The sequence below is a fragment of the Aethalodelphis obliquidens genome, unplaced genomic scaffold (genome assembly GCF_003676395.1).
Source record: "Aethalodelphis obliquidens isolate GAN/ISIS:26980383/991018 unplaced genomic scaffold, ASM367639v1 scaffold54, whole genome shotgun sequence".
Classification (NCBI taxonomy): domain Eukaryota; kingdom Metazoa; phylum Chordata; class Mammalia; order Artiodactyla; family Delphinidae; genus Aethalodelphis; species Aethalodelphis obliquidens.
Window position 1 is genome coordinate 978,661 of NW_020837998.1, and position 13,262 is coordinate 991,922.

At 34.3% G+C, this 13,262-nt stretch overlaps 1 protein-coding gene across 1 annotated transcript in view; it reads left to right on the plus strand.

Annotated features, from left to right (window-relative positions):
* Positions 1-13,262, plus strand: part of DACH2 (dachshund family transcription factor 2) — a 644,364-nt gene that overhangs the window by 480,008 nt on the left and 151,094 nt on the right. Inside the window, exon 7 of the mRNA XM_027086062.1 lies at positions 12,208-12,343. Within this exon, the coding sequence (XP_026941863.1) occupies positions 12,208-12,343 (136 nt within the window). The remainder of the gene's footprint in view (positions 1-12,207; positions 12,344-13,262) is intronic.

Sequence of the window (13,262 nt, forward strand, 5' to 3'; positions counted from 1 at the left end):
GTAGGTAGCTGGTTAACTATTTTAAATATAGCAGTATGTACATGTGTGTCCCAAACTCCCAGTCTATCCCTCACCCCCACCCCATGCTTCCCTGTGACAACCATAAGTTCTTTCTCTAAGACTGTGAGTCTGTTTCTGTTTTGTGTATAAGTTCAGTTGTATCATTTTTTTTAGATTCCGCATATAAGTGATATCATATGATATTTGTCTTCCTCTGTCTGACATACTTCACTTAGTATGATAATCTCCAAGTCCATCCATGTTGCTGCAAATGGCATTATTTCATTCATTTTATGGCTGAGTAATATTCCATTGTATATATGTACCTCATCTTCTTTATCCATTCATCTGTTGATGAACATTTAGGTTGCTTCCATGTCTCGGCTATTGTAAACAGTGCTGCAATGAACATTGTGATGCATGTATACTTTCGAACCAAGGTTTTCTCCAGATATATACATAAGAGTGGGATTGCTGGATCATATGGTAGTTCTATTTTTAGTTTTTTAAGGAAACTCCACACTGTTCTCCATAGTGGCTGTACCAATTTTCATTCCCATCAACAGTGGAAGAGAATTCCCTTTTCTCTACACCCTGTCCAACATTTATTGTTTGTAAATTTTTGCTGATGGCCATTCTGACTGGTGTCAGTTGATATCTTATTGTAGTTTTGATTTGCATTTCTCTAATAATTGGTGATGTTAAACATCTTTTCATGTGCCTCTTGGCCATCTGTATGTCTTCTTTGGAGAAATGTCTATTTAGGTCTTCTGCCCATTTGTTGATTGGGTTGTTTGTTTTTATAGTATTGAGCCACATGAGCTCTTTGTAAATTTTGGAAACTAATCCTTTGTTGGTTGCATCATTTGCAAATATTTTCTCTCATTCTGTGGTTGTCTTTTTGTTTTGTTTATGTTTTCCTTTGCTGTGCAAAAGCTATTGAGTTTAATTAGGTTTGTTTATTTTTTGTTTTTATTTTCATTACTGTGGGGGATGGATTGAAAAAGATATTGCTGTGATTTATGTCAGAGAGTGTTCTGCCTATGTTTCCCTCTAAGAGTTTTACAGTCTCACATTTAGGTCTTTAAGCCATTTTGAGTTTATTTTTGTGTGTGGTGTTAAAGAGTGTTCTAATTTCATTTTTTTACATGTAGCTGTCCAGTTCTCCCAGCACTATTTATTGATGAGACTGTTTTTCCTCCATTGTATAGTCTTGCCTCCTTTGTCATAGATTAATTGACGATAGGTGCATGGGTTCATTTCTGGGCTTTCTATGCTGTTCCATTGATCTATATTTCTGTTTTTGTGCCAGTACCATACTCTTTTGATGACTATAGCTTTGTAGTATAGTCTGAGGTCAGGGAGCCTGATTCCTCCACCTCCGTTTTTCTTTCTCAAGATTGCTTTGGTTATTCGGAGTCTTTTGTGTCTCTATATGAATTTCAAGATTTTTTGTTCCAGTTCTGTGAAAAATGCCATTGGTAATTTGATAGGGATTGCATTGAATCTGTAGATTGCCTTGGGTAGTATAGTCATTTTCCCAATATTCATTCTTCCAATCCAAGAACATGGTATATTTTTCCATCTGTTTATGTTGTCTTCGATTTCTTTCATCAGCATCTTATAGTTTTCCAATACAGGTCTTTCTTCTCCTTAGGTAGGTTTATTCCTATGTATTTTATTCTTTTTGATGTGATGGTATATGGGGCTGTTTCTTTAATTTCTCTTTCTGATCTTTTGTTGTTAGTGTATAGAAATGGAACAGATTTCTGTGTATTCATTTTGTATCCTTCCAGTTTACTGAATCCATTGATGAGGTCTAGTAGTTTTCTGGTAGCATTTATAAGATTTTCTATGTATAGTATCAAATGTATAGTATCATGTCATCTGCAAACAGTGACAGTTTTGCTTCTTCTTTTCCAATTTGGATTCCTTTTATTTCGTTTTCTTCTCTGTTTGCCATGGCTAGGACTTCCAGAACTATGTTGAATAAAAGTGGCAAGAGCAGACATCCTTGTCTTGTTGCTGATCTTAGAAGAAATGCTTTCAGCTTTTCACTGTTGAGTATGATGTTAGCTGAAGGTTTGTCACATATAGCCTTTATTATATTGAAGTTTGTTCTTTCTTTGCTCACTTTCTGGAGAGTTTTTATCATACATGGGTGTTGAAAGCACTTAGCATTTCTGATTAAAGTGCCTGGGAGGACATATTTTAATATTCCTGTGCTTCACTTTTTCTTTCTGCAAACTAGATCTCTCACATTCTTTACACTTCATTTCTATGTTTCAATTTCTTCTGATTGAATCTGCATCAGAAAACTGGTTAGGCTAATCTATAAGTCATGTTAACTCCTAATCATAATTCAGGTTAGCCAATTTGGTATTTGTTAGCAAGTATATTGTTAGCTATTTGAATCAGAAGAAGCCACTGATATCTGGTTTAAAGCCATCCATAATTTTTATTCTCCATTGATTGAGTCCCTATTATGCATCAGGTGGTTTTTAAGGTTTATAACCTAATGGGAAGAGACAAATAATAAACAGAATTCTTTATTAAAAATTTAAACAGATAAAATGAACTAATATGTACTATTTTGAAAACATGCTTTTGCTGATTTTGTTTTATACTCCATGAGACCAGGATTCCTGTCATAAGAAAAATGGAAACTACGTATAATGATTTAAGTTTTCTTACTTTCTCTGTGCTTAAAAGTTTATTTGTGGATGATTGTCAGTGTGTCATGTTTGTCCTTAATTTTTCAGGTTCTTTAAAAGGACCAATGTAGAATGCATACAACTGTGATTGCATATTTGCATAATATGTGTTTTAATAATGTGACAGTGTACTTGAGTTCATTTGAATGCTCATAAACTCAAATGAATGCAACACTTAGTGTACTTATTCATAATCTTGTTATTTGTCTAGTGTGATAATGTTGAACATTAGAATGAAATAAAAAACCTTCAAATGCCTATAATAGACTTAAAAGTTCAGTGTTTTAGAGTTTATATTTGGTCCAGCATCCAGTGGTGTGTCTGTAAAGCAGCTCTTCATAAACAAAACAAAATAAAAAAGAAAACCTCTGATTTATAACATTTGCCAATTTCTATGGTGTAAATATTCCCACAATGGCTGATTTCAAGTTAACAACAGCTTAACACTTGGCTCACAGAATTACTGTATATTTAACAATTATCTCTAGTTTGAGCAAGACAACACTCTCCTTTGAAAGCATTACATGAAATATGAAATGTTTATCAAATCAAACTTTCTATGCCAATATTCTCCCATATCCATTAAGCAAGTCAAACAAAATCTTTTCAAAGAAGTTTACCTATTATCTTTTATTTCTTCAGAAAGGCATAACATGTGAGTCAAAGTTTGAGAAGTCTCTATAAAATGAATGAATAATTAGTTTCTTTGACAATTGATATTATACCAGCTTAACATAGAATAAAGTCAAATTGGAAAGAGCATAATTTCATTTGTGCCTTTTTCTTCTACCACTGTGTAAATATTTCTACCCTAGTGTGAAAAAAGTTAGGTGATTAGAGGTGTTGACTCCTGCAAATATCCTTAGATAGTGAAAGTTAACGCAAGGTAGGCTAGACCTGGCTTTGTCTTTTTCATTTCCTTTTCACAGGTAGGAGAGAAAACCATAGCTTTTTAGAGCTCTGAGAAGTGATGTGACTTTTAGAAACTTAGAATCTACAGAAAATATATATTTGCTTATGGTTTAATAAATTTCCCCACCTCCATGGTGGTAAACAGTTAACAAAGTATCTTAGGCAGATGCATAGCACATACCTACTATAGCAACACTATTCAATATAGTAGCCACTAGCCACATGTGGCTATTTCAATTTAAATTAATTAAATAAAATGAAAACTTCAGTTCCTCGGTTTCAACTAGCCACATTTCAACTTCTCAATAGTCACATGGTTCTTGACTACTATATTAGAAAGCACAGGTAAGGAACATTTGCGTCACTGAAGAAAATTTTATTGGACAGCACTGTTCTAGAGCATTAGAGAGGATGGTTGGAAAGTTCAGAATCCCTAGTAATCTTTGGCAAAAAAGGATAATACAGATTGAAAAAATCAGCAAGTGGATTGCAATTAGCCTTGAATTTGCCAGAAATGATAGCTATTGCTGAATATTGTCTTACTCCATTATTACTGTCATCTTTCTCTATTAGGAAACAGAGAGCAAGAACACAGAATTCACTGATTTAACAAAGGTCTAATATGTGTAAAGGATCATGTTACATTGCTTTATCAAAAACACAAAATGAAACAGGCAGATACCCCATCCCCCAAATAATTTATAGAATTATATACTGTTTCTGGCTAGAGCCATCATAGTTTGTCAGCTAAGTAAGATGCATTGAGAAGATTTCACTGGAGGCAGTATGGCATGATGCGTAAGAGCACAAGCTCTGAAGTCAGATTGTCTGCCTGTATTTGAATCCTGGTTTCAAAATTTCTTTTTATATGACTTTAGGAAAATGAATTAACCTGCCTGTATCTCAGTTTGCCTTATTTCCCAATGAAATGGGGATAATAATTGTACCTACTTCACAGTGTTAACAAAAGACTTCAATGAGACAAACTTGTTAACACACTTAGAGCACTGTCTGACATCTAGTAAATACTCAGTATATATATTACCTAATATTATTTTCTTTTATTATGTTTTATACTTGTTTTCTTTTATTATGTTTTCTATACTCACATAGAAATAGTAATAAGTAGAAACCAAAATCATGGCAAAGAGCTACCCTGAGAAAGAAGTAGCTTTCCCTATATACATTTGTCTGTGCAACTTCTTATCAGTACCAGGACCAAGGGTTCCCCACCATTAGATGCATATACAGGCATTGGACCCGCCCTCTAGAGAGCATCTGTTCATGTGCAATGGCTGTTTAGATCTCAGTGCCACAAAAGAAAAGTTAGGAATCTGGTGGGAACTGGAGAGAGGTGCCCATTCTGATATCAAAATTGATCTAATTTGTATTTTATTTTAACTTATCTTTAAATGTTTATATGTGGATTATTTAGTCTTTAGTCTGAACTATGAGAATCTACACACCATATGAAGACACCCATAGGTCTTTCTTTCATCCTCAATGGGTATATTAGTCACTCAATAAATGTTTGTTGCATGAATGAATGAAAACTAATGATTCATCAGATATTAAACTTTGAGGAGTGTTTTCAACATAAATGATCATTAGTGATACAGACGTTAATTCCCAAGCTGGAAAAGACATTATAAGTTGCAAACAAATCTTTTTTTGGTTTTGGTTTTGTGGTTGTTGTTTGCTTCTGTTTTTTGGCCAGAAACTAGTTTGGGAATATTGTTATGCCAGGCACATAGTCTTTAGGTCTGGCTCAGATCCCTTTACTGTTGGCTCAGATATTATCATTTGTAGCTAATAACTAATATAACTATAACATGAATTGAAAATTGCATTATGATCATTAGGCTTTCAAAGTTTTCATCCTTCAGTTATATTACTCAATGTGACAAAATCCTGAGAGCAGAATAGGTAAAATACCTGACTGATATGAAAATATATTTTCCTACATTTAAATATTTTATAATACAGTTTTTCTGTATTTGTGGGAAACTTTGTCATATCAGTGTGCCATAGTTTTCTCTGATAACAAATTTAAGAAATTTAAGTAGGAAGCTGTTATTTAGCTGTTTACCAGTATCATCTGATTAGCTGTGTTTTTTGTTTAGCTGAGCAGCTGGCAATTAATGAATTGATTGGAAATTGTCACAAGGCAATGGCATTAGCACGTGAACATCTGGTATTAAAATTAGTCAACACAGAGAGGGTTTTTTGTGATAATTCAAATTCACTGAAAAAATCACTAGTTGAGTCTTATTCTAAGTGCTCTGTGGAAAGACAAAGCTATTACTGTTTTTAGAACGTGAGATGAAGATGCATTGAGTGAGAATTAAGGTGAGTGTGTGTGTGTGTGTGTGTGTGTGTGTGTGTGTGTGTTTGGATGGGTGGCAGAGGCCCAAGCCTACAACATAATTTGCAAGCCATACATATTCCCACTGAACTATCCATTCTCCCACTCGAGGCCATTTACATGCTATGAACAGATATTATGGCTGATTCTCTTCAGCTGTCAGCCTCTTCCAGAACAAGTTTCAAATTGAAGAGGTGGAAGGGTCCTTTGTCCAAATATTACATAGGTCACAGTTAGGGCATGCTTATGATTTTGGACTTTCTCATGGTTACATGTTCCAGTTGTACCCCCCTCATCTGTCCGTTTTTTTCTAAATTCATGAAAACCCTGCCATATCCATCTGTGTTAACTTAAATACATTTGTATATTGTTGATTGTGGAACACATACTAATTCTTAAACTGATTCATAAAAATTCATAAAGTATCATGCATCCAATAGTATTCAAAGATAATAAATCTGAGCATCAAAGTCTTCCTCAGGACTAATGGTAACCCAAGTTAGCAACAACAATGAACAAACTTCTTATTTTCTTGTTCCTGATTTTATTATTTAAGTCTGTCAAATTAAAATCTGTTCTGTTTCTGCATAACTCTGGTGACAGTACAGAAGGAACACATCAATTAAATATGAAATATCAAGACAAATGCATGAATAAAATATCTAGCATTCAGATAAACTTCCAAAAGCCACTTCTAAGCAGCGAAATGCCATTAAATCCTTTAGAACTCATTAATAGATTAACATTTGGAAGAGTAATTGCAGTGAGAGTTGAATTCCAATTAAATAAAAATACAAATTGTATGTTACATAACCCCACTGAATGCTTGAGAAGAATCAGTATCATAAAACATCAGAGGTACAATTTAACATTGAGATAGGTGTTTTTAAAAGGCAACTATGCACATGAACACATACATATAAACACGTTTAATATGCATGTATTAGTACTTCACAAGTTCTACGTATATTATACTTCCAAAGATGTAAAGAAATACATTGAGATGAAATAAAGGATCTCCATGAAAATGGGCAGAATTGATACCTTAGTGCCAACAAACTAAAGCCTTTACCAAACTGACTGTGTTAAACCTTGTATAAAACTGATTATTCTCAGCTTTGACCCTGTTTTTTATTAAGGTTCAAATGTACTTTCAAATGATTTAATATGATGAACATCTCCTTTGAACATATGTACCCCCAAAAAAGGGAAACAGTGTGATAGAAGAGGGAATAATAGGTACTAATTAAAAATGTTTTCTATAATGACTCTTTCTTCTTAGGCACAAGCCTTGAACTATGTATGTATATGCTAGAATTTGAGTTATTATTGCAGATAATTTTACTAATTTCAGGGGAAAGTGGGGATTGATTGGGTAAGTATGTATCAGTTTTGGAAATCTCCCTCCTTTGTTACTTTGACTGAATATGGAGAAAACTTCTGCAGTGTTTCAGAAGAGCTACAGCTGTTTTTGATGGGGCACAAATGAAATACATGAAGAGTAACAGTGTTGTAAAACTCATAAATGCCAAATAAAATTATGTCATCAATGAGTAAAATGGAGTTATAGATTTGCAATTTTCCTTTTTAAATGCCCTTATTGATTTGTTGCAAATACTGTTAACCCTGTATTTGGCAAATGGTGAAGACATTATCACTTGTGTTCTCATTTGTAATAAAACAGATTAACTTGCTGTGAAAATTTAACGAGACTGAGACACAACAGTAGCCACCTAATGAACCAAAACACATTGCAGTTAAGTAGCTAAATAGATGCATACTGATTACAGGGCTGAAAAATGGATCTGCTTACTTGCAAAGTAGAAATTGTTTATAGAACTATTCATTATTTTAGGCAAAATTAAACATTCCCAGTTTCCTACAGATTTTTCTTCTTTTTTGAGGTACACAGGCCTCTCACTGTTGTGGTCTCTCCCGTTGCGGAGCACAGGCTCCGGACGCACAGGCTCAGCAGCCATGCTCACGGGCCCAGCCGCTCCGCGGCATGTGGGATCTTCCCGTACGGGGGCACGAACCCGTGTCCCCTGCATCGGCAGGTGGTCTCCTGCATCGGCAGGTGGACTCTCAACCACTGTGCCACCAGGGAAGCCACAGATTACTTTTTTAAACCCACCTAATTCTTAATCAGTATGAGGCACTGGATTCATCTAATGTTGTTTACATGGTGACAAAAGTCTGTGAAAAAAGTCTGTGAAAAAAGTCTGACCTCTTAGGAAACAATAACAATGAATTGAACCTTGATCGAATTTGGAAAGTGCAGGCTACAAAATATTAAAGCAGAAATATGACTTTATGCAAAATGCTACTGTAGCTCTAAGTCATGTTTTCAAAGTTAATTTATTTTTCCACCTAATGTAATGTTCAAAATGTCAAAGAAAGTGTTTAAGAGTAATTATTTGAGTTCATATTATTTGTTCATATGAAAATTTTAAACATTTTGGAGGATTCCTCTTTATAGCATTGTATTTTTTCTCATTATTTATAGTACTTTCTATTTGTGTAGATGTTCTTCCAATTTTTAAAAAATGCAGTATGAGCTTTCATTTTATAAGCAGGGTGAGCAAGATCAAGTATCACTGTCACTTGAATTCTCTTGCTTTTCCAAACCATCAACTTTATGAATCACTCCCAAATTTTCCATTTTTATTATGGAAGCATATATTGCTGTGTATTATTCCTGTTTGCCACTACACAGTGATTTTGTTTGTTCAGTTCTATTTTTGCTCAGTAACTGCTGTACTTTGTCTCTATCCATTCACTTACAGGTCCATTAGAGATAAACATAGCTATTAAATTACATATTTTTCAGCAAATATCCAATGTTAGAATTCAAAGACTGAATGGGCATAGTTTAGCACAGGATCATTGAAACTACACAACAGTGAAAAGCAAAAAATAATTTTGACCTCATATATGAAATTCCTTTCGTAAGGGTGTGTGTGTGTATGTACACGTGCTATTTAGGGATTATATTTTTAATCACTACACTTCAGGTTGAATTTCACAGCTGATGCACTACTAGTCTTTTCAAAAAGTAAAACAATGTGGTATAAAGTCTATATATAATTTGCTGCCCATCTCCATACCTTCCCTCCAAAATACAAATATAATTATTTGGAAAAAAATGATTCTTTTCTTCTGCTTTGCTTATATTGTCTTTTGATCTTGCCCTGTGTACATAGTATTGCAACTGTATACTTAACTGTATACTAAATATAAATGAAATATATATTTCTCTGTCTTAAAACATTGTTTTTGAAGCATGACAAAAGTCATAGAGCCTTTAAGGTGTAGTATATATTTACAATTATTGGTATTTAATAACTATATCATATTGTAGCTAATATACACAAAGTCTGCTGTTCATTTCATTAAAATTATCAAATGTTAGCTAAATGCTAAATAATAATATATAAAACAACATTAAAAATGAACATACTACATTGATGACTGTATTAGTTCTTTATTGTTTCTGTAACAAATTATGACAAATTAAGTAGCTTAAAACAATGCAAATTTATTATATTATAGTTCTGTAGGTCAGATGTCTGACATGGCTATCATTGAGCTAAAATCAAGCTGCTGGAAAGAGTGCATTTCTTTCTGTAAGCTCCCAATAAAGAATCGATTTCCTTGCCTTTTCCAGCTTATCTCTCTGACCATTCTTCCATAATCATATCTTCCTCTGACTTTTCTTTCTGCCCCAAGATAATCCAGTGTAATAGCTCTATCTCAAGGTTCTCAGTCACATCTGAAAAGTCCATTTTGCCATGTAAGATAACATATTCACAGGCTCTAGCTCTTAGGATATGGACTAAACATCTTTGGCAGGGCAGAGAGGCACTATTCTCTCTGCCACAATGATAGACATTGCAAAATGCTAGTTTCCACTAATGAAATAATAACCTTTAACTCTCAAAATATTAATTTTGCATTAAGCAGTTTTCCTTTAAGGAGTTTATCTGTTTTGGGCCTCTTGTGCAAAATCATTGTGAAAATGTATAAGCACATATTTGACAAACTAATTTTTAATGTTATGATTAGAATACTGAGGTTGTAATTACACATAATTAGACAGAACATTTAATTTAAGAAATTTATTATGGATTAATTAAATATTTTATAGAATAAACATTCTCTGTCCCAGCATATATATCACTGAGTCACATTTATTGCATATATGGATAAACACTACAATGTGTTTTTTTTTTTACATCTTTATTGGAGTATAATTGCTCCACAATGGTGTGATAGTTTCTGCTTTACAACAAAGTGAATCAGCTATACATATACATATGCCCCCACATCTCTTCCCTCTTGCGTCTCCCTCCCTCCCACCCTCCCCATCCCACCCTCCAGGTGGTCACAAAGCACCAAGCCCATCTCCCTGTGCTATGCGGCTGCTTCCAACTACCTATCTATTTTACGTTTGGTAGTGTATATATGTCCATGTCACTCTCTCACTTTGTCACAGCTTACCCTTCCCCCTCCCCATATCCTCAAGTCCATTCTCTAGTAGGTCTGTTGTTTATCCCTGTCTTACCCCTAGGTTCTTCATGACATTTTTTTCTTAGATTCCATATATATGTGTTAGCATACGGTATTTGTTTTTCTCTTTCTGACTTACTTCACACTCTGTATGACAGACTCTAGGTCCATCCACCTCATTATAAATAGCTCAATTTCATTTCTTTTTATGGCTGAGTAATATTCCATTGTATATATGTGCCACATCTTCTTTATCCATTCATCTGATGATGGACACTTAGGTTGTTTCCATCTCCAAGTTATTGTAAATAGAGCTGCAATGAACATTTTGGTACATGATTCTTTTTGAATTATGGTTTTCTCAGGGTATACGCCCAGTAGTGGGATTGATGGGTCATATGGTAGTTCTATTTGTAGTGTTTTAAGGAACCTCCATACTGTTCTCCATAGTGGCTGTACCAATTCACATTCCCACCAGCAGTGCAAGAGTGTTCCCTTTTCTCCACACCCTCTCCAGCATTTATTGTTTCTAGATTTTTGCACAGCAAAGGAAACCATAAACAAGACTAAAAGACAACCCTCAGAATGGGAGAAAATATTTGCAAATGAAGCAACTCACAAAGGATTAGTCTCCAAAATTTATAAGCAGCTCATGCAGCTCAATAACAAAAAACCAAACAACCCAATCCAAAAATGGGTAGAAGACCTAAATAGACATTTCTCCAAAGAAGATATACAGACTGCCAACAAACACATGAAAGAGTGCTCAACATCATTAATCATTAGAGAAATGCAAATCAAAACTACAATGAGATATCATCTCACACCAGTCAGAATGGCCATCATCAAAAAATCTACAATGTGTTTTTTTAATTGATCAAATTAACTAAATCATTTTCAGATTTATTCATCAGTTTGTGATGCATAAGCACAGTGAATAACTTCAGAGTTTTTAGCAATATTAATTATCACAAAAGTCCTGAGAACCATAACCATTACTGTTGAGATATATAAAAGAAATGTTATTTTATTCAAATTCATAGTTTAAAACTATAAAAATCTAAACAATACTAATGAACTGATATTGATAGGTCTTAGTGTTAGTTTCAAAAACCCATCGTTGTGTCCTGTGACTATCAAACTATTTTGTTTGCAAAATTCAACATGAATTCCTAAGGTCTGATAGATCACAAGTATATTATTGCCATAAGTTTTGTCAGTGCAGAAAGACACAACATGTACCAGGCACCACTATTTGTAAGTTTTATTCCAGGGTTCCAGGTGTTTACCTTTGGGGGATCTTTTTACTCAGACAGTAAGCTCACCCTCCAGGTTATGGCCTGAACATTATATCAATGTAGAAGCTTACAATAACAAATTTTCACTAACAATAGTCACTTTACTTCGTAATCCTTGACGTATTTCCTAGGAAAGGAAATGGAAACTAACCTTTCTTATACTCTACCATGTATCTGGCATAGCACTGAGACTTTTCATCTTTTTCTCTTATTTAACCCTCACAATATCCCATTAATTTCCCAAGAACAAAAAAATATGGTTTTGTCTGAAGATATGTGTTTAAGACCAAGTATTATGGATGTATGCACTTTCAGGATGAAAGGTCAACATTTCAAATGTTATGGACTCCACCAACGTGAAAAACTTTGTGCAAGATCACATTTCCTTTTGTGTTTCCTTTTGTGTAAGGAACGGATCCCAGAGAGTCCTTCTCCTGCTCCTTCTCTGGAAGAGAGTCATCGCCCTGGGAGCCAGACCTCCTCCCACCCCAGCAGCAGCGTGTCCAGCTCTCCCTCTCAGATGGATCACCATTCAGAGAGAATGGGTGAGTATCTCACCTGAAGCAAGGAACTGAAAGATAATCTTTCAGGAAATTCTTCATTAGGCAATAGAGAGGGGAGAAAAACCTAGGGGAATTGATGCTTTTTGAAAAGTGGTGATTCTTTATTACAGAAGCAATATGAACAACAAAAAAGGTGTTAGAAGTTTGTTCTCTGGAAGGGGTTTCATTTACTGTATCACTGGATCTCATGGGAACAATTTGATGGGATTTTTGTAAAGTATATGTTAATTCAATATGCTGGTACTTGGCAGCTAGTGTGATACAAATCACTTGCTATATTCACAGCACCCTTTGAATAATGGAAGATAAGATATCCTTTGGACAGTTGATCATGTAAGAGTGATTAAAAAGTGAATCAATATATGATTTGCAATAATCTCAACAATTCAGATCACAAATTTTAACATGATTTTTCCTACGTTTCTTTTTTATTGTTTCAGAAGTCTTACACCACAGACACTATTCCAGAAATATTATAATGTTATTGTCAGTGATCTGGCATATTGGAGACTTGAATCTAGACACAGTCTGGCACTAACTAGCTATGAGATCTTGGGTATGTCACTTAACCACAATGAGTATCTTTACCTAACATATGGATATAATTACTGCTCTGCCTATTGCACTGGAGTTTTATGAGGTCAAATGAAATAATATGTGGAAAAAAACACTTCAGAAATTTAAAGCGCTAAGGAAATGTGAAGGATAAGCACTATTTTTCTCTGTGTGGCTTTACCTTGATTACTTATCATCTCCTGCTGTTTGATCCTACTCAGGTATACAGACATTACCCAGTGCATTCAGCTATAACAAATTCTCATTTGGTATATAATAAGTATGAACAAAGTGAGCTAGGTAAAATCTTCATTAATCTTCTGTACCTACACAATCCAATTTCCTA